This window comes from Rana temporaria, chromosome 3 (genome assembly GCF_905171775.1).
Source record: "Rana temporaria chromosome 3, aRanTem1.1, whole genome shotgun sequence".
Classification (NCBI taxonomy): Eukaryota; Metazoa; Chordata; class Amphibia; order Anura; family Ranidae; genus Rana; species Rana temporaria.
In genome coordinates this window covers 386,135,425-386,156,423 of record NC_053491.1, presented here as the reverse complement: position 1 = coordinate 386,156,423, position 20,999 = coordinate 386,135,425, and the positions used below count along the sequence as shown (strand labels likewise).

The 20,999-nt window shown below is 46.2% G+C and overlaps 1 protein-coding gene across 4 annotated transcripts in view; it reads right to left on the bottom strand.

The window, feature by feature from the left end:
• Window positions 1-17,884, bottom strand: part of BRAF (B-Raf proto-oncogene, serine/threonine kinase) — a 178,710-nt gene extending 160,826 nt beyond the window's left edge. For 3 of the 4 annotated variants that reach the window (XM_040345717.1, XM_040345719.1, XM_040345718.1), the window contains exon 1: window positions 17,730-17,884. In XM_040345717.1, coding sequence (XP_040201651.1) covers window positions 17,730-17,852 — 123 coding nt within the window. In that variant the 5' untranslated portion in view covers window positions 17,853-17,884. The remainder of the gene's footprint in view (window positions 1-17,729) is intronic. The other variant, XM_040345720.1, reaches the window with a different exon arrangement.
• Between the last annotated feature and the right edge of the window lie 3,115 nt (window positions 17,885-20,999).

Genomic DNA, 20,999 nt, shown 5'->3' with positions numbered 1-20,999 from the left:
GCAAACTCGCCTGACCTGAACCCCATAGAGAATCTATGGGGCATTGCCAAGAGAAAGATGAGAGGCATGGGGCCGAACAATACAGAAGAGCTGAAGGCCGCTATTGAAGCATCCTAGTCTTCCATAACACCTCAGCAGTGCCACAGGCTGATAACTTCCATGCCACGCATGAGGCAGTAACTGCTGCAAAAGGGGCCCAAACCAAGTACGGAGTACATATGCATGCTTCTACTTTTCAGAGGTCCGATATTGTTCTATGTACAATCCTTGTTTTATCGATTGCATGCAATATTCTAATATTGTGGATTTGGGGTTTTCATGAGCTATAAGCCATAATCATCACAATTATGACTAATCACGGCTTGAATTATCTTGCATGTAATGAGTCTCTCATATTAGTTTCACCTTTTAAGTTGCATTAGTGAAATAAATGAACTTGCACGATATTCAAATTTTTCGAGTTTCACCTGTAGAGGTCGACCGATATATCGGCCGATATTTCGAGTTTTTAGAGATATCGGCATCGGACGATTATTATGCACAAAAGGGCCGATATTGAGGGATCAGAGGCAGGGGTGTGCTGGCTGGAAATCCTCGCCCAGCATCTATTCTAAACGGCTGCTACAACAGCCGCTGTCTGATTTTTTTTCTTTTCCCAGTGGAGGAAATCGGCGGCGGCCGCCGATTGGCTGTTAGTTGTCGCACTGCATTCGCATTTTCGTTTGGAGGCAGAGGAGAGGCGCGCAGCATGTCAGGGGACGAATGGAGCCATCTTTGGCCTGGCGGGACGGAACGGAGCTGGGAGCGCTCGCTGGTGGCACTGATTAGATGGCAGACTGGCAGTGAATGACACAGACAATGGGGGGCAATGACGATCTGTGCCGTCTGGGGGGGGGGCAATGACGATCTGTGCCGTCTGGGGGGCACTGGTGAGATGGACACTGATAGGCTGCACTGGTTGGGCACTAATGAGGTGGCACTGACAGGCGCTGAACTGGTGGGCACTGAGGTGGCACCGATAGGCTCCATTGGTGGGCACTAATGGATACTGATGGGCTGTACCGGTGGGCACTGATGGACAGTGACAGGTACTAATAGGCTGCACCCCACCTCTCCACCCTAAACAATAACGTCCTCCCCTTCCTCCACCCTAGATTTTCTGAGATGAAGAAATAAATAAATAAATAAAAAAAAGTCTAAAATATCGGCCGCAAAAATCGGCAACATATATCGGCAATCGGACACCCCGATTTCCAAATATCGGCATCGGCCAGAGAAAAACCCATATCGGTCGACCTCTATTCACCTGTACATATGGCTCTTAGATTTCGTTAGAACTGAACATAAAATGCTCAATGCTCCCTTTCGATAGAAAACTGAACTCTAGCTGGTCGCTAAGAGTTACAACACTATCAATGATATCTTTTGTTTTCATGGTAAAACAGTTACAAAACATACTGTATGTCACCACAATCCTTATTCGATAGTAGAACGAAATAACCGATACAGACTTGGAAGCAAATTAGCAAAAACCTGAAATTGACCAATCAAAATGCTTTAATTTATCAGACTGCTCTGAAAAAAAAAAAAAAAAAAAAAACGATTGGCTGCTAGGTCACTGGACTCTTCAGTTCATAGAAGAAGTTCCGCTACCACTTACTGCGGATTCTGGATTAACCTTACCCAAGCGATAGGATGAAGAATACGCGCCTATAGCTGAAGCATAGTAGTGTGCAGTATAAATGTGACCCAACATTAAACGCTTGCAGCCGCTTATGTGCGACAGCTCCGAGTCACCCATCACGACCATAGCTGAAACTAATAACAATTTTGGCGCCTTTTATTAGCTGATGGATATACAAGTCAGCAATGATTAAAGTGGAAATTTTTTATTTGTACACAAGGAAGTTATCGCTAATGAGGTTTATCAAAAGCCTCATACACACAGTCGGACTTCAACAAACTTTTCCGTGGATTTTTGTTCGAAGGGTGTTGGCCATGAACTTGGTATGCATACACACGGCAGGCCTTTTTTAGCAAACTTTCCCAAAATCACATGGTTTTTCTGCTCTTTGTCGCCACCCTTTGGTCAACTTCTGTATTGTTTCTGAGCATGGGTGTTTGTACTTCGGACAAAAGTCTGATGGATTTCTGTACACACGATAGGACTTTGCACCGTAGGACTTGTTGCCAGAAAGTTTGTCTGTTTATAGAGCGAACTTTTGTAAGATGAAAACCAAAAAAGTTTGTCCGACGGAGCGCGCACACGGTCAACTTTTTTTGAAAAACCTGGTTATTTTGAAGTTTGTTGTCAAAAAGTCCAATCGCGTGTATATGCCTTTAGCCTAACATTTTGTTTATCCAAAACACCAAAATAGATTCGAAGATTTGTTTATCCTAGACTTAGGCTGGGTTGACACTTGTGCAATGCCAGATATCGCATGCGATTTGCAGCGCATTGTTGTGCAGATCACATGCAATGTCTGTGCAATGCGAAGACAACCATACAGTTTTTATGGCTGAATTTTTATTGCATTCGCACTAAAAGGGTGCAGGACCCCATTTCGGTCCGCACTGAAATCAGATCTCATGGGTGTCCACACATATGCCATCTGATTCCAGCACCATTTCACAGTTTGCACTGTGGGAGTGTCATTAACTTTGTATTGACACCCGCAGTGGGCAATGTGAACCGCCAGCGATTCAGGAGCGATGCAGGAACTCGCACAGGAATTACGCTGGTTCCCACATCGCACAAGTGTGAACCAAGCCTTAGACGAGAAAGTATGCTACATTTCCAGCGCACTTGGTTAAGTAGCCATCTCCAGCATGCTAGCTGGCCAATTAGGGAGCAGCAGCATCATCATAATGAGATAATATGGGGTATCCTCTCATAAGGCCCCTTTCAGACTGAGGCAGGAGCCGCGGTGGTGGTATAACGCCGCTAAAAATAGCGGCGCTATACCGCCGGGATTGCCGCGGGAATCAGCGGCTAGCGGTGCGGTATTAACCCCCGCTAGCGGCCGATAAAGGGTTAATACCGCCCGCAATACGCCTCTATAGAGGCACATTGCGGGCGGTATTGCCGCGTTTTTTCCATTGTTTTCAATGGGAAGGAGCGGTGAAGGAGCGGTATACATGCCGCTCCTCTCACCGCTCCAAAGATGCTGCTGACAGGAGATTTTTTTGTCTCCCGCCAGCGCATCGCCTCAGTGTGAAAGCCCGCGGGCTTTCACATTGAGTCTGCAGTGAAGGAGTTTTTCAGGCGGGATAGCAGAGCTACTTTTAGCGCTGTACCGCCTGAAAAACTCCTCAATGTGAAAGGGGCCTAAAGGAATGTCCAATGGCTCCTGCTGCTATCATTCGATTTAAATCAAATCCACCCTGGTCATTGGATAGATTGATAGCAGCAGGAGCCATTGGCAATCAAATCCAGAGACACGGGAGCTGGGGCCGAGTCTGTGTCAATGGACGCAGCAGCAGGACTCAGGAGCACGCCTGCACGAGTGCCCCTATGGAATGAGTCTCTCCCTAGGGCAGGGTGGATTTGATTTAAATGACTAGTAAAAAAAACTTGATTAAAATCAACTCTGTTGAAATCACAATTTTTAAAGAGCAAATGTCATCTCTGTCCTGCAGAAGCTCCTCCTCTGACCCGCTGTTGACTCACCAACAGTCCCATTCACTTAAATAGGACGGCTGGCGATGCAGCAGTGACACAAGGTCAGGGACGTGGCAGCAGCAGGTGATTGGACGCCCACTAACAGGCGCTGCCATGATGGATCTGAAATGACAGGTGCTCTTTAAGTGTAAGAACGTATTCTTCCCGGTAGTTAGAATCTTTAATATTTGCAAACAAAATGAAGGTTTCTCCATTTAGAATAATAAGATGTCAGGTTAGTAAAACAGCGATATCAGAACCAAATCAATCGTGTAGTGTACATAGATTTGCAATGGGATAAAGGAATATTCTTGAACTTTATTTTAACTCACGGTTACTGTGAAATTGTGTGAATGCATCGGTGTAGTGCATGTTGTTATCTCAGCTTGCAGAGCTTGGATTCATTGAATGAGTTTACCAAAAATGTAAAAATTTTGCAGAAAATACAGCCTCATGCTACATAACCAAGCTCCATTTCATGCTGAATAAACGAAATTATTAAATGCATCTTGAATAGATTTTTACTCAAAAATAATTTTCTTAAAGCGGTGGTTCCCCTAAAAATAAAGTTTTGACATTGCATTTGCTATAATAATTACAGTTAGAATCGGCTGGTTTTATGTAAAAAATACCTCCGTACGTAGCGTTTGTATTATTCGTTCCCACCGCCACTTCCGGGTACGATGCTGGCGGTGGGCGTTCCTTATTGATGGACAGGCATCCGACCGACGCATCCATCGCGTCACGAGATGCCGAAAGAAGCCGAACGTCGTTGCGCATGCGCCGTATAGAGCCGCACCGACGTTCGGCTTCTTTCGGCATCTCGTGACGCGATGGATGCGTCGGTCGGATGCCTGTCCATCAATAAGGAACGCCCACCGCCAGCATCGTACCCGGAAGTGGCGGTGGGAACGAATATAGCAAACGCTACGTACAGAGGTATTTTTTACATAAAACCAGCCGATTCTAACTGTAATTATTATAGCAAATGCAATGTCAAAACTTTATTTTTAGGGGAACCACCGCTTTAAAATACATTTGAAGGATTTTTTTTTTTTTTTTAAACCATCGACTTATATCTACCCTGACAATGGATGATCATCTATTTTATTCCGCTGCCGTCAACATCCATTTTTTTTTTTTTTAACGGATGAAAGCTCTACATTTTATTCACCAAAAAAAAAAAAACGGATCGGACGAAAAACAGATGTTAACTGACAAATGGTCAGTTTTTGCATCTTTTTTTTGCATTGGTAGTAGATTTTTTTTTTTTTAAACCACGTCCCACCAGAAGACACTCTGCAGTACAGCACCAAGATTGCACCTATATTTAGAAAGTAACTTCCCCCAGACAATAAGAGTCCGTCACATTCATTTCTGGGCCATGTAACAGTGCTAACTGTCAGACAGAACAGAGAGATTATCAACTCTGCATAAAACATTACTATGGCCCTCCTGAAGACTTCTGCACACATCTGAAGGGCTGGGGTACCTCCTGGTAAAGTTACATCCAATGTTTTTGTTGCATCTTCCATATTTTGTTGTGTGGCTTTTGCCTAGTGTTGCTAATTTATAAATAGGAGACCTCTTGCTGTTTTAGAAGATGGTTATTAAAACGTTTCTAAAGTCTTGTTTTTTTTTCTATGAACATAAACACTCACCTCCTCTGTGCAGTGGTTTTGCACAGGGCAGCCCAGATCCTCCTCTTCTCGGGTCCCTGGCCCACCCCCTCCTGTTGCTTGCCCAAACAGCCTGCAATGGGGGCTCCCGAGCTGCAGTTCCGTGTATGCATTAAGACACAGAGCAGCGGTTCGGCCCCACGCCTTCTTTCTCTCCTGATTGACAGCAGCGGGAGCCAATGGCATCGCTGCTGGGTCTCAGCCAATCAAAAAGGAGAGTTCGGATGGCCTAGGCACTCATGGGCATCACTGGATTGAACTGTGAACTGCCGGTTTCCCTTACTTGCAATCTGGCGCCTGCACCTGTATCCGATGGACGGATGTGCTTTGGATGTCGACATCACAGGCTCCCAGGACAGGCAAGTGTCCTTTTATTAAAAGTCAGCAGCTGCAGTATTTGTAGCTGCCGAATTTAATTTTTTTTTCCCACCAGGCTAAAATTCCGATACAATACCCTTTCATGGATATATTTATATCTGTGCATTAGGTGCAAAACATAGCTACTGATCCTGCCAGAAATCCAGTGCTCTTCACCATCTTGTGCACTCTAGGGGCACATGCACATCCCTTCATTGTTTGTATTCCTCTGGGCTGTTTTATGTATTCTCCGAGTGCTCAAGGAAGATTGGCATCATAGCACCATGCAAGTCAATGAGCCACCCCTAAAAGAAGTATGGCCAAAGATTTGACTGTACATGGACACAGGAGTACAATGACTTTTGCTCTCCTGTGACCCAGCCAGCTGGTAGAGGGCTATTGCCCGATATTAGCTGAAAGAGCAGAGGTGCACCAAGTTCAAAAAAAAGAGATTTTTAATACAGCTTACCTGTAAAATCTTTTTCTTGGAGTACATCACGGGACACAGAGCGGCATTCATTACTATATGGGTTATATGGAGTACCTTCAGGTGTAGACACTGGCAATCTCAAACAGGAAATGCCCCTCCCTATATAACCCCCTCCCATAGGAGGAGTACCTCAGTTTTGTAGCAAGCAGTATGCCTCCCAAAATGGTCCTCAAAAAAGAGGGGTGGGAGCTCTGTGTCCCGTGATGTACTCCAAGAAAAAGATTTTACAGGTAAGCTGTATTAAAAATCTCTTTTTCTTTATCGTACATCACGGGACACAGAGCGGCATTCATTACTATATGGGATGTCCCAAAGCAATGCTTACAATGAGGGGAGGGAGAACATCTCCAAGACAAAAGGATTTAATTTAGAGATATACTCAAATCATAATAAATCCAACTTAGTTGAGAAAAATAATTTTAAATTTTAAATTTAACTCAAAAAGAGGAGCCCCCGGAATCCGAGGGTCTCAAACTGCAGCCTGCAGCACTGCCTGCCCGAAGGCAGTATCAGTATTCCTTCTTACGTCCAACTTGTAGAATTTTGTAAACGTGTGGACAGAAGACCGGGTTGCCGCCTTGCAAACTTGAGCCATAGAGATCTGGTGGTGTGCTGCCCAGGAGGCGCCCATGGCTCTAGTAGAATGAGCCTTTAATGATACTGGAGGAGGCAACCCTTTCAAGCCGTAGGCCTGAGTGATTAATTGCTTAATCCACCTAGAAATGGTGGACTTTGCAGCTGCCTGCCCCTTCTTGGGCCCCTCCGGTAGAATGAACAGCACATCTGTTTTCCGGATCTTCTTTGTAGCTTTAAGATAGGCCTTCATGGCCCTGACAATATCCAAGGTATGCAGCAACCCTTCCTTTCTGGAAGTAGGTTTAGGGAAGAAGGATGGTAATACCAAATCCTGGTTCAAATGAAAACTGGATATGACCTTCGGTAGGAAGGAAGGATGAGGGCGGAGAACGACCCTGTCCTTATGAAAAACAAGATATGGTTCCTTACAGGATAAGGCCGCTAGCTCCGAAACTCTTCTTGCGGAAACTATGGCAACCAAAAATACTAACTTCCTTGTCAGTAGAACCAAAGGAATTTCAGCCAACGGCTCAAACGGTTGTTTCTGTAAACTTGAGAGAACAAGATTTAAATCCCACGGACAAAGCGGGGATTTAACTGGAGGTCTAATACGTAAGACCCCTTGAAGGAAGGTCTTAACCAGCGAGTGGGTGGCCAGCGGCCGCTGAAACCACACTGACAGAGCAGAAATCTGTCCTTTGATTGTGCTTAATGCCAATCCTTTATCCACTCCTAGCTGGAGAAAACTTAATACTCTATCGATGGTAAATTTGCGAGAAAAGCCATCGCTTGGACTCACACCAGCCTACATAGGCCTTCCAGACCCTGTAATAAATCACCCTAGAGACCGGTTTCCTGGCTCTGATTAGGGTAGAGACTACTTTCTGAGACAGACCTCTACCCCTGAGAATCAGGGATTCAGCTTCCAGGCCGTCAAATTTAGATGCCGTAAGGCAGGGTGGAGGATCGGACCTTGCGATAGCAGGTCTGGCCGTAGAGGAAGAGTCCAAGGGTCTCCCACTACCATCTTTAGGATGAGTGAGTACCATGCCCTTCTGGGCCATGCTGGAGCTACCAGGATGACTGGTATGTGTTCCACCCGGATCCTGCGCAGCAGGCGGGGTAGTAACTGGAGCGGGGGAAACGCATAAAGAAGTTTGAACTGATGCCAAGGGCAAACCAACGCATCGGTTCCGCAGGCCATCGGATCCCTTGAGCGGGATATGAACCTGTCTAGTTTCTTGTTGAGTCTCGATGCCATGATATCCACGTCCGGCACTCCCCATCTTTGGCAGAGTGCTTGAAAGACTTGTGGATGCAGAGACCATTCCCCCGGCCATAGAGTCTGGCGGCTTAAGAAGTCCGCCTGAAAGTTGTCCACTCCTGGAATGAATATTGCCGATATGCAGGGCACATGCGCCTCTGCCCATAGGAGAATCAAGCTCACCTCTCTCTGAGCGGCTTGACTCCTGGTTCCCCCTTGGTGATTTATGTATGCCACGGCCGTGGCATTGTCTGATTGAATTCTCACCGGGAACCCCTGCAATTTTGACGTCCAAGCCCTGAGGGCTAGTCGAGCAGCTCTGAGCTCCAAGATGTTGATGGGCAACTGCTTCTCTGGCTTTGCCCAAGTACCTTGGCGAGTGCAACCATCCAAAATTGCTCCCCAGCCCGTCAGGCTGGCGTCTGTGGTCACTATCTTCCAAGCCACTGGGCTGAAAGACTTCCCCTTCAGTAGATTCTGAGGGTCTAACCACCAACACAGACTTTGTCGGACTCTTGATAAGAGCGGCAACGGGATATCCAAGGCCTGTGGCCTTCTGCTCCATGCTGACAGGATGGCTGCCTGTAGGATGCGAGTGTGGCTCTGGGCGTATGGTACCGCCTCGAACGTGGCCACCATCTTGCCTAGTAACCTCATACATAGGCGAATAGTCGGTTCTTTCTTGCTTAGAACCAGTAGGATTAATTCCTTGATGGCTTTTACCTTCCTCAGAGGTAGGAACACTCCTTGTTGTTCTGTGTCTAATCTCATGCCGAGATATTCCAACTGCCTTGTGGGCTGGAAAGCTGACTTTTCTCGATTTAGGACCCAGCCGAACCTCTCGAGGTATTGGACCGTGAGGGCCACTGCTCGCTCCAAGCCGGGAGACGAGTGGTCTATGACTAGGAGGTCGTCCAGGTATGCTAGGATCGTGACCCCTTGGATCCTTAGCTTGGCTAGGATCGGAGCTAGGACCTTCGTGAACACCCGGGGGGCCGTAGCCAACCCGAAGGGAAGCGCCACGAATTGGAAGTGACGCAAAGCCACCATGAAGCGTAGATATCTTTGATGTGGCTGATAAATTGGAACATGAAGGTAGGCATCCTTTATGTCTATGGACGCCATGAAGTCGTCCTTCTGGAGTGTGGCAGCTGCTGACCGCACGGATTCCATCCGAAATGAGCGGATCTTTAGATATGCATTTACCATCTTTAGGTCCAAAATTGGCCTGACATCTCCATTGGGGATGATGAATAGGTTGGAGTAGAAACCCAGCCCCTGTTCCAGGACTGGCCGGAATCCGAGGCGGATCGTTTGGAATCCTCGACTCCTGGAAATGAGGAGGAGGAAACCTTAGGAAATCTAATTTGTAGCCTGTGGCCACGGAAGACCGTACCCACTCGTCGGGAATGCTGGCTTCCCAAATTTCTGAAAAGAGTCGCAGCCTTCCCCCCACCTTCGTGGGTGGGGGCGCCCCTTCATAAGGTTGGCTTGGGGGCTGGTTTTGCTGGTTTGCGAAACCACTGCCTTTTGCCTCTAACAGCCTGTCCTTGTGATTTGCTGTTGAAGCCGAAGTTTGCTTTTGCAGGAGGCCGTCGATACTGCTTGGCATTAGAGGGCCCCTGCCCAGGGGAATACTGTCGTTTAAACGCAGGCCCCTGAACCACCTTCTTAGTTGGCAAGAGAGTACTCTTGCCGTTTGAAATGGTCTGAATGTATTTATCTAGGTCTTCTCCGAAGAGTCGTCCTCCATGGAAGGGGAACCCTACCAGGAGCTTCTTGCATGGGGGCTCAGCCTCCCAGCTTTTTAACCATAAGAGTCTTCTCATATGGATAAGGGATAACGATAAACGTGACGCTTGCTGGATAGAATCCTTGATTGCGTCTACTGTAAAACATATGGCCCTAGGGACATCCGAAAATTCTTCTGCCTGCTGGGCAGGAATAAGTTTAAGCATCTGCTTAAATTGATCCGATAATGCTTGAGCGACCCCAATCGCAGCCACAGCTGGCTGTACTACTGCCCCTGCAGTAGTGAAGGAGTTCTTAAGTAGTGCTTCCAAGCGCTTATCAACTGGATCCTTGAACACCTGTATGTTTTCTACAGGGCATGTTAACGATTTGTTAACACATGAGATGGCTGCGTCCACTGCAGGAGTAGCCCATCTTTTGGAAAATTTTTTCTTCCATAGGATATAGGACAGAGAACTTCTTAGGTGGTAAGAAGATCTTATCTGGCTTGTTCCAATCTTGGAACAAAACTCCCTCTAATAGAGGATGGATCGGAAACACAGCATTGCTTTGAGGCGCCCTCAGTGAGCCCAAAGCTGAAACCGTCGATACCTGGAGATCTGGTACTGGCAAGTTGAATGCCCTATGGACCAAGTCCGACAATCCTTGAATCCACCAGCTCTCCCTCAGGGAGACTGCCCCAGACTCCTCTGTATCCGGATCTTCGATCCCTGAACCTACTTGGTCCTTGTCCAAGAGGTCGTCCAATTCCCCTGAGGAAAGGACCTCCTCTTCTGAGGGTCCGCGCTCGGGCGACGGAGATCTATTCCGCTTACTGCCCCGCATAGCTGCGGCTATCATTTTACCCATGCTTTTCTGCATCTCTTTTAAAGAGGTGAGTAATACCTCCTCCGTGACCATCTTAGGGTTGGACTGACCCGCGTCAGCTCCAGCCCCAGATCCCGATGGCCCCAAGGCTCCCTGTGGGGAAAGCAGCGGCATAGCATTGTCCGAGACCTCAGACTCTCTGGGGGAATCCCCACCTCTTGTACCCTTGTTTTTTGATGCCATGGTACAATACCGAGGTACACCTGCTACTTATTGGTACCTGGGACTTATAAATAGTTAAATGCCCAAACACCTGTTTGGGGGATAAAAAATGCTTCCTCTCCCCTAGATGACACTTTTTTTTTTTTTTTTTTTTTTTTTTTTCAAATCTAGGAAAGAAAAAACATTCTGTCCCCCTGAGTAGTATTGCAAGAAAAACTATGAGATGGAAAAGAAACAGCCTATTCCTAGGCTTGAAAACAATCTTTCTGAAGACTGCAATATTCTTTCTGGCCACTGTGTGTCCTCGGCGCCCCGTGCTTGCCGTTCTGGTCTTTCCTCCTCAGTTCCAAAGTATTGAATGAGCTATATGGAACAAACAAGGAAGGGCCGCCCCTTCCTTAAGCCACTGACCCGCCCTTCCCCCCCAGCAATCTCAAACAGGAAATGCCCCTCCCGACAGGGGGGGGGGGTGGGGTTGGGAGGAAGGGACCTCTCTGCTCCAGCAAACTGCAGCCTGCAGCCTGGAACCATGAGGAGGTCGGCGTTTTGCCTGCTTTGCAGGCCGTGAGGAGGAAGACTGAATGGAGCATCGCCTGGAGGCTTGCAGGTAAGCACAGCTCTCTGACACACACATATACTTTTATATCACAGGCCCCACTCAATGCTTTTCCAACACTACAAGGGAGGTCACATCTTATGGGGAATAATACATATAGAGCCATCCTATCTTTATGATATGTGACTAGTTTGCCAGATGCAGTGCATAACTTTAGGCATGTCCCCTGTGACCCCCCAGAAAAAACCTGCTAAGAACCAAGTTCCGCAAGTTTTTCCCCTCACTTACCTGCTCCATGCCGCAGGACTTTGCCAAGCAAGAGGCCCAATCTTCCCCCATCTCGGTGGGGATGTCTAGACCTTCAGGCCCTGGGTTCCTATGAAGGATCCACTGTCCTGGGCCCATATAGCACTCTGGCAACAGAAACATTAGGCACCCAAAGGTTTCTAAGTTCTGGGCCCAGGGTCCAGCTCTCTAAAAAGAAAAGCATTATGGGCTATACCCCAAGGGTTTGGGGTCCGGTTACTGACCACTTTAGCGCTGAGGCTTTTTTGGACAGAACCGGTTAGCTCACCTAATCCCAAGGATGTGGAGGCAAGCTAAACCATGACTAACACCTAAGACACTGGCGGAAAAACTGAGGTACTCCTCCTATGGGAGGGGGTTATATAGGGAGGGGCATTTCCTGTTTGAGATTGCCAGTGTCTACACCTGAAGGTACTCCATATAACCCATATAGTAATGAATGCCGCTCTGTGTCCCGTGATGTACGATAAAGAAATAAATAAAAATAACACATCCCACAATATTTCCAAGAAGCACCCCACCAAGGCAGCCGCTCCCTTCCCAGCCCAGGGGTCCAGTGAGTGCTAGAGCAGCAGGGTGGAGAGTGACGACTGACCGTTACTGCTCTCTGTTTACAGCAGACCATGAACTGAGCAATCAGCGGCCATGTGAAGATAGATATGGTCACCTAATCCCCTGTCCAGGTCTTTCATCCCCGCCGTTTCTTGGTGCAGGGGAGCACTCCCAGGGATGTAGATGGTCCTTCTCCAGTAACTCACCTACTGCCCCCTTGTACCTACATCACTCCTTTTCTGGGTCCAGAGAGGATCAAAGCGCTGGGCAGCCCAATAGGAAATTGGAAGCAGACACTTTGACACCCCACAGGTAAAACATTTTTAAAAGGGGGGCATTCACACAGGTTTCATTTTCACTACATAGATCATAGAGGGTGGGAGCAAGGTGAGCAAATAGTGCACCAGATCAAAAAAAAAAAAAAGGGGGGGGGGGGGGTGTAGAGAAAAGATCAGATGATGCAACAAACATTGAATGGCTTACCATCAGCCTCTGAAATTTTTTGATTTAATGTGTCAAATAGGATTATACAAAGAGGACCTGTCATAATAAAAATAAAAAAAGGCTTGCCATGTAAACATAGGGATCGGTTATGACAGCACATATGACTTAGTATTATAAAGTTCTTATAACTGACTAGTTACATTCAGCAGACACAAAGACGGGATACTAACAGGACCTGTCATGACACAAGTGACAGCACAATAAGAAGTGAGGTTACAGCAACATCATTCAAGCGTGGTCAGACAGATTTGGGATGTAACTGCCAGGACGATGTCTGGATAGGCCGAATATGCTGGTCAACAAACTGGGTGGGCATTTCTCACCATCCCCCCAATGCAGGACCTTGACCCCAACATGACCAGTTCATATAAAAAAAAGGTGGGGGGGGGGGGGGGGATTGTGGCAGCTACAGACATTTTCCATGTAATGTCACAGACAGCAGGGCACTGCCCACGACAATGAAAAGCGTGCCAAACCAAAACTGGGATCACTGAGATGTCATGGCAGGTGCACCTCTACAAAATATACTTGTCTTGACACCACCTCACCCATTACCCAACATAAGAACACATTGCAATAAGACCCAGAATAGGAGGACAGAAAGTGGACCCAGAACCATGCTGCGTACACACGATCGGAATTTTCGATGAAAAAAAAAAAAAGTCAGATGGACTTTTTCATCAGAAATTCCGATCGTGTGTGGGCCCCATCGGACTTTTTTCCGTCGGTGTTTAGAAATAGAACATGTTTTATTTTTTTCCCCCCGATGAAAAAAAAAAAAAAACACAACACGATAGGAAATTCCTATCGTCGGTGTGCAACTCTGATGGAGAAAAAAACCCATGCATGCTCAGAATCAAGTCAAGTCGACGCATGCTCGGAAGCATTGAACTTCATTTTTCTTGGCTCGTCATAGTGTTTTACGTCACCGCGCTTTGGACAGTAGGAATTTGGTCTGACAGTGTGTATGCAAGACGGCTTGAATGGAATTCCAACAAAAATTCCATCGGATTTTGGAAATTCAGATCGTGTGTACAGAGCATCAGGTATAAAAAAGACCTGTGAAAAAACATCACAAAGACCCAGAATAGAATAAATATAAAGTGGCCCTGTGATAGTACACACAAGACCCAGAATATAATGCTGTAGAAAGGCCCTATATAGTACACACCACAATAAGAATATTATAATGTGGCCCTGTAATAGTACACATCAAAATAAGATCCAGAATATCTATCTATATATATAAAACTCAACGTGTGTGTGTGTGTGTGTGTGTGTGTGTGTGTGTGTGTGTGTGTGTGTGTGTGTGTGTGTGTGTGTGTGTGTGTTCCAGCATCACGTACAAACGGCTAAAGATATTAACATGAAACTTGGCACACATGTTACTTATATGTCAGCAACAAACATAGGATAGGTGGTTTAACCCTTACCCACCCCCATTTGCCATGGTCGGGGTTTTCCTTTAAAGTCCCATTCAACTCTATGGGAAATACATGTTACTTCATAACTTCCAAACGGCTGTACATATTTCGATAACACTTGGTCACATGTTACTTATATGTCCACTTAAACTATAGGATAGTTAATTTATCCCTTAACCACCCCCATTTGTGAGGGTCGGGGTTTTTGTTTAAAGTCCCATGCAAATCAATGGGAAATGTATGTTCCCACATAACTTCTGTACGCCTGGAGATATTTCAATAATACCTGGTACACATATTACTTATATGCCAAATAAAAATATATGAGTTAAATTAACCCTTACCTACACCCTTATATAAAAGATGGGTATATTTATATTACTATGATTTTCCTCCCCAAAAGGTTCAGATAGGAAGACCGGGCAACGCCGGGTATTCAGCTAGTGATGCTATAAAGTGGACCATAAAAAGAAGACCCAGAGGAAGATATAATGAGGACCTATCATAGAATACATCACAAGAAGACCCAAAATAGATTGCTATAAAGTGGACCTGTCATAGCACATAAAACAATAAGTCCAAAAAATAATAATATAGACCTAGCCATAGTACACATGATGAGAACACCAAGAATAGAAGTTGGACCTGTCATGACACACCCCATAAGAAGATCTAGTATATAGTTATATAAAGTTCACCTGCCATAGTACCATCATAATAAAGGCCTGTACACAGGAAACAAAAACCAGAAGTAAAAATTTCGTCTGACGAACGTTCTGCAAATTTTCGGATCATTGTATGGTGCTATTGAAAGCCAATTACGAATTTTCGGATCACAAAAACTGGATGCGCAGGCTATACAATTATCGTATGTGAACAAAACATTTGATTTTCGTATAAATGTTACGGTTTTCATCCGGGGGAAAAAAAAATCGTAAGAGCAAGACTACGCATGCGCAGAAGCGAACAAAATTAAATATATATAATACTACATGCATACAAAACAATTCAACACATTACATCACTTCTGAAATTGAATTCTGTCGTACGAGAATTGTCATATGGCGTTTAACTGTTTAACTTTCGATATGAGACTAACATGCAACAAAAAACGGACGAACAATCTTCCGAAAATCTGATTGTGTGTACGAGGCTTAAAGGGTCACTAAAGGAAAACATTTTTTTTAGCTGAAATTACTGTTTACAGGGTATAGAGACATAGTTAACTGATTCCTTTTAAAATTGATTAAAAATATATAAAAAACAATCATATAATGTACCTACAGTTTAGTTTCGTTTTTGCCGTTTCCTGGTTCTCTGATGTACAGAGAGTCAATAGAGGGCAGTGTTACTTTTCTAAAACTCCTCAGCACCAATCCAGTTTCGTTTTACACAAAGTAATCACACCTCCTTGATTAGTCACCACAGTGAGAAATCTCCCAATACTGTGGTGATCAGGAAACAGACAACCAGGAAGTGTCCAGAACAGAGAGGATTTACAGCAACATCAAAGCAAAAACGAACAATGAGGACATGAAACCAGGACTGCAGTAAGGTAAAGGAAGCTATTTAGCTAAAAAAAAAAAAAAATTCCTTTAGTGACCCTTTAAGACCCAGAACACAATGATACAGCAGTGCACAGATCATTAGAACATAAGACAAAGCGTCCATTACCGAGAAGGGTCTGGACATACCAGTCTTGTGTTCTATCCTTAGTGCTGCTGTCCTTGTGACATGACAGGCCCACTTTAGATCATATTTTAGGTCCTATTCTAATGCGCTTTTTACACTTGTCACTGCAAAGTCACATGACAAGTCGTACCCCGTGATTTCCAATGATAACCATTCATATCTGTGAGACTTCAAGTCGTTTAAAGTAGTCCCTACACTACTTTGGTCTGACTTTGATGAGAGTTGAGGTCCGTAGACCTCAAGTTTACATAGGCAAGAAATTGCGGCAATAATCGAACGACTTTAACGTCATGGCAGTGTGAAAGGGGCCAAAATATAATGATTTGTGCTTTTAATAGGCAATAACAGGTACACTATGAGTTGTCATATTTTGGGTCTTATTGTGCAATGATACAAAGTGTACTTGTCAGGATAAACAATGACACCTCCACTGCAAAATAACAACAGGACACAAAACATGAGAATATAAGGGGACCCGTCATGTCACAAGGGTACCACAGCACTGCACACGACAATAAGATAAGTACACTATACTGAGACCAGATGACAGATATGTCATAGAAGGTTCCAAAGCACATCTGTCATGAATAATAACGATGACACATAATTATATAGAACAAAAACAACAGACTGTCATCAGAAGACTCAGAAACATGGAATGTCAGGAGAGTAGGAGCTAAAGGAGTCCCAATGTGCTGCAAAGGGGACATGACCTGTCACAAAGGGGACACAATGTGCTACAAAGGGGACATGACCTGTCACAAAGGGGACACAATGCGTTGCAAAGGGGACCCCTCTTGACATATCACAAAAGGGACCTGACCCTACACAAAGGGAATCGGACTCGGCACAGAGGGAACCCAATGTGTCACCTAGTTACAGATCACTGCTGTATTACAAAGAATGACAAACTGTCATGCCAAGACCCAAAACAATAGACTGTCTTTAGAAGACTCAGAAATATAGCATGAGCCAAAGGGGACCCAACATAGTACAAAGGGGGCCCGACATGGTGCAACGGGGACCCGGCGCAAAGGGGGCCCGACATGGTGCAAGGGGGACCCGGCGCAAAGGGGGCACGACATGGCGCAAAGGGGGACGCAACACAAAGGGGGCCCGACATGGCACAAGGGGGGACCCGACGCAAAGGGGACCCAACACAGCACAAGGGGGACCTGATCTCTCAGAAATTGGACCCAACATAGCACAAGGGGGACCTGATCTCTCAGAAATTGGACCCAACACAGCACAAGGGGGACCTGATCTCTCATAAATTGGACCCAACATAGCACAGGGGGGACCTGATCTCTCATAAATTGGACCCAACACAGCACAAGGGGGACCCGATACAAAAGGGGACCCAACACAGCACAAGGGGGACTTGATCTCTCATAAATTGGATCCAACACAGCACAAGGGGGACCTGATCTCTCATAAATTGGACCCAACACAGCACAAGGGGGACCCGATACAAAAGGGGACCCAACATATAACAAAGGGGGCCTGACCTGTCACAAGGGGACCCAACACAGCACAAGGAGAACCTGATCTCTCATAAATTGGACCCAACATGTCACATAGTTACAGATCCCCATCGTATTACAAAGATGACAACCTGTCATCCGAAGAGCCATAACAAGACCAGGTCAGGTGATGGTATAACAAAGAGGACTAGTCATGGCACACAGTGGCAGCCCATCATTGTATAACACAAAGACTGGCATCACCCACACAGTGTCATGTCGGGTACAGAGAGGACCTGTCTTGTCCCTATGAGGACCTGTCATGTCACACACAGAGTAGCCCCAGGGATGTCAGGCCAGGCAGGGTGACAATGGCAGCTGCCAGTCTGCAGTCCTTAGACCAGTGTATGTGGGCTCCTCTCACCTCCTCCTGATAGCCCCCTGCAGCTGACATCTCCCCGGCTCCGCTCAGGCCCCCGGCCTCGGACTCCAGGTCCCCGTTGAGCAGTGAGGGCCCCTCGGCCGATCCCCCGCTTAGCGCCGCCATCTTGAAGTGATCCGGAGGCGCGGGAGCGAGCACGAGAGACAGGCGCGCTCGCCCCTGTGCAGCCGGCCCAGCGGCTTGTCCGGAGGGTCACGTGACGAGGGGCGGAGCCAAGGAGGGGGAAAATAGAGAAGAGAGGTGCGTGCGCGCTCCGGGAGACGCAGTTAGGCCAATCGGAGCGCGGAACGGGGGGAGGCGGGGCTGACCCGCCTGGCGGCCGTTGACGTCAGAGAGGGGAACCCTCGCTCGCCGTGCCCGCCCCCTCTTTGCTCAGGTGCAGTGGGCGCGTGCCCGCCGCGGCCCCTGACGTCATTGGAGTCTGCGGCCGTGACGTCACATTATTTTTTCTCCCTTTCACACTCCTGAGATGGTCAGGCTGCAGGTGGCCATGCTGTAGGAATCCTGAGCCTTCTGTGGGATTGTCCTGGGGAAGCCCCAGGTGGCTGAACAAAGTCCCTCCTTTTGTACAATATTGGGAACTACTTTACAGTCCTTGCTCACCCAAGCACTGTCAAATGCTGGTCTGCAGCAAGCCATGGAACTGGTCATGTGACTGCAAATCAGAATGGATCACGTGATCTGTCATCCTGAGCCATTATGAAGTGGTCACATGATTTTAAGTGAACTGCCACTTGGCAAAAAAATGAACTTGTGGTAAAAGTGACAGACATTCGCACTGACGATCATTTAGTGAAAACAAAGTCATCCCAAGCTTGATCATTCAGCTGTGGGTGAGCGATGAGGATCACAGGCAGACATTCTTCATCTAATAGGGCCCCCAATGGGGACATAAAGGGGCCACACTGCCCTGCCTCCCCCACACTTATACATTGGCTTCTCGGCCCTGGAAGGTCCATTTATTATATAAAACATTTTTCACAGGAGCCTGGAGGGAGAGGAGATCTTAGCATCAGAGATACAGAAAGACAGCCAAGTGATTCCAGCAACCTAAATCGCGTTGTTGTGCCACAAGAATAGGACAGCCAATCATTTCAAAGGGGTTCTCTATGAGCAACAAACGCAGGAAAGGAAAAGCTTTCCACCATGCGAGGGAGCTCGCATGAACGTGGAAAGCTTTTGCGAGGAGGAGCCGAGACAGCTGCCGAGGGACCCCAGAAGACACGGATCCGGGTCACTCTGTGCAAAACGAACTGCACAGCGGAGGTAAGTATAACATGTTTGTTATTTAGTGTCCCTTTAATGCATCCTATGCACCTTGCAGTGTCCGGCCCCCATTTTACTAACCTGAGCCCCGAATTTCCATGGGCTCTCTCTACGACTTCTCGGCTCTTCATTGGATAGATTGATAGCAGCGCAGCCATTGGCTCCCGCTGCTGTCAATCAAATCCAATGACGTTGGCACCGAGGGGAGTTATACACTCGCGTCTATGGGGTCCGAGTGTATGACATGGGAGCGCGCCCGCACGGTAATCCCCTCAGGAGAGAGCTTCTCAGAGGGGGTTATCTATTGCGGGGAGGAGCTGCCATGGGACCCCAAAAGAGGACGGTCGGGGCCACTCTGTGCAAAACGAACTGCACAGTGGAGGCAAATATAACATGTTTGTTGTTTTAAAAAAAATAAAACGGAACCTTTACAACCACTTTAAGCTTGGACTATAAAACCTGGACGCTCATTGGTTTCTATGCACAGCTACACCAGATTTTGCATGCTCTAGCTTTAGTAAATCACCCCCAATGTACCAAAAAGAAAAAAGAAGAACCTCTTTCTACACAGAACTGTCAGCTCTTCCCAACAGCTCCAATACACACCAACAGTATAGGGTTGATTTACTAAAACTGGAGAGCATAATCTGGTGCAACGCTGCATAAAAACCAATCAGCTTCCAGTTTTTTGTTTTTTTTTCAAAGCTTAAAGTGGATGTATACCCGAAAATGTATTTTTATATTTTTGATGTCACAATGTAGAGTATAAGATTTCCTATCATCTGTGCCCAGTCTTGCCACACAGAGGTAATCCAGCTCTGAGCAATCCTCTTTTATTGTTCTGTGAAATAAAACGGACTTACAGAGAAAAACCTCAGTCCGTTCCGCCCCCTTGCTGTGAGTGACAGGTTATTTACATATCTCATGCACTAGCCTGAAGACAGGCATTATTTTTTAATTCCAACCCCCACTCCTTTTCTGAAGACATGTGGTTACTTTTCTGGATTTTGACTGGATGTTAGTGATCATTGCAGAATTTAGTGTAAGGAATACACAGGAAAAAATGCATGTTGACAAAGGGAAGGTAGAGGAGGGCGGGGAGTCTACTGACATCAGAACTCCACCCACCGAGCTCCAGACAACAGACCCACCCACAGAATCTGCAGTTTTTCAGTTCTTATAACAGACAGAGGGGAAACATTTGACAGGTAAGGATACATGCAGGAGGCATCTATAACCATATAGATTAGCACAATGGCAGTAGAAAGGATGAGAGTGGGTTTACATCCACTTTAAGCACTTGCCTACTGGGCACTTATACCCCTTCCTGGCCAGGTAAATTTTCAGCTTTCAGCACTCCCACACTTTGAATTACAATTGCACGTTCATGTGACACTGTACCTTAAAGGGGTTGTAAAGACAAAAATATTTTCCTCTTAAATTAAAGTCTGACAGTAGCTGATAAAGTAAAAAGTAATGTTTTGCATTATAACTAGTTTGATACCTGTTGAAATCGAGCTGTTTTTTTCACCTCCAGCACTCCTGAATCATTATTCTCACTGACTTCCTGGTTTGCGGTGCGCATTCATTCTTGCTACATCGTGGCCTAATGGGAAAGACAGTTCCCATTAGGCTTAGCCTCCATGCCTGTGAGGGATAAGAGAGCATCTTCACGCAGGGCTACAGTCATAGGGAGGGGGAGAGCACATTCTGCTTTCCACCATGCAAAACAGCTCAGATGCTGGTGGAAAGCAAGAAGAGGAGAGACAGGAAATGGCATTTTCAAACCTGGATTACTGTATTTTGGACGTCAAAAGGAAAAACGAGGTAAGTGATATTTAAATGCTCTAGCTTACAGCAATCAATTGATCTAATAAAAAACGAGCCTTAAGTGTTCCTTTAACAAAATTTGTATCTTTTTTTCCCCCCCCCCCCCATACAAATAGAGCTTTCGTTTGGTGGTATTTCATCACCACTGGGTTTTTT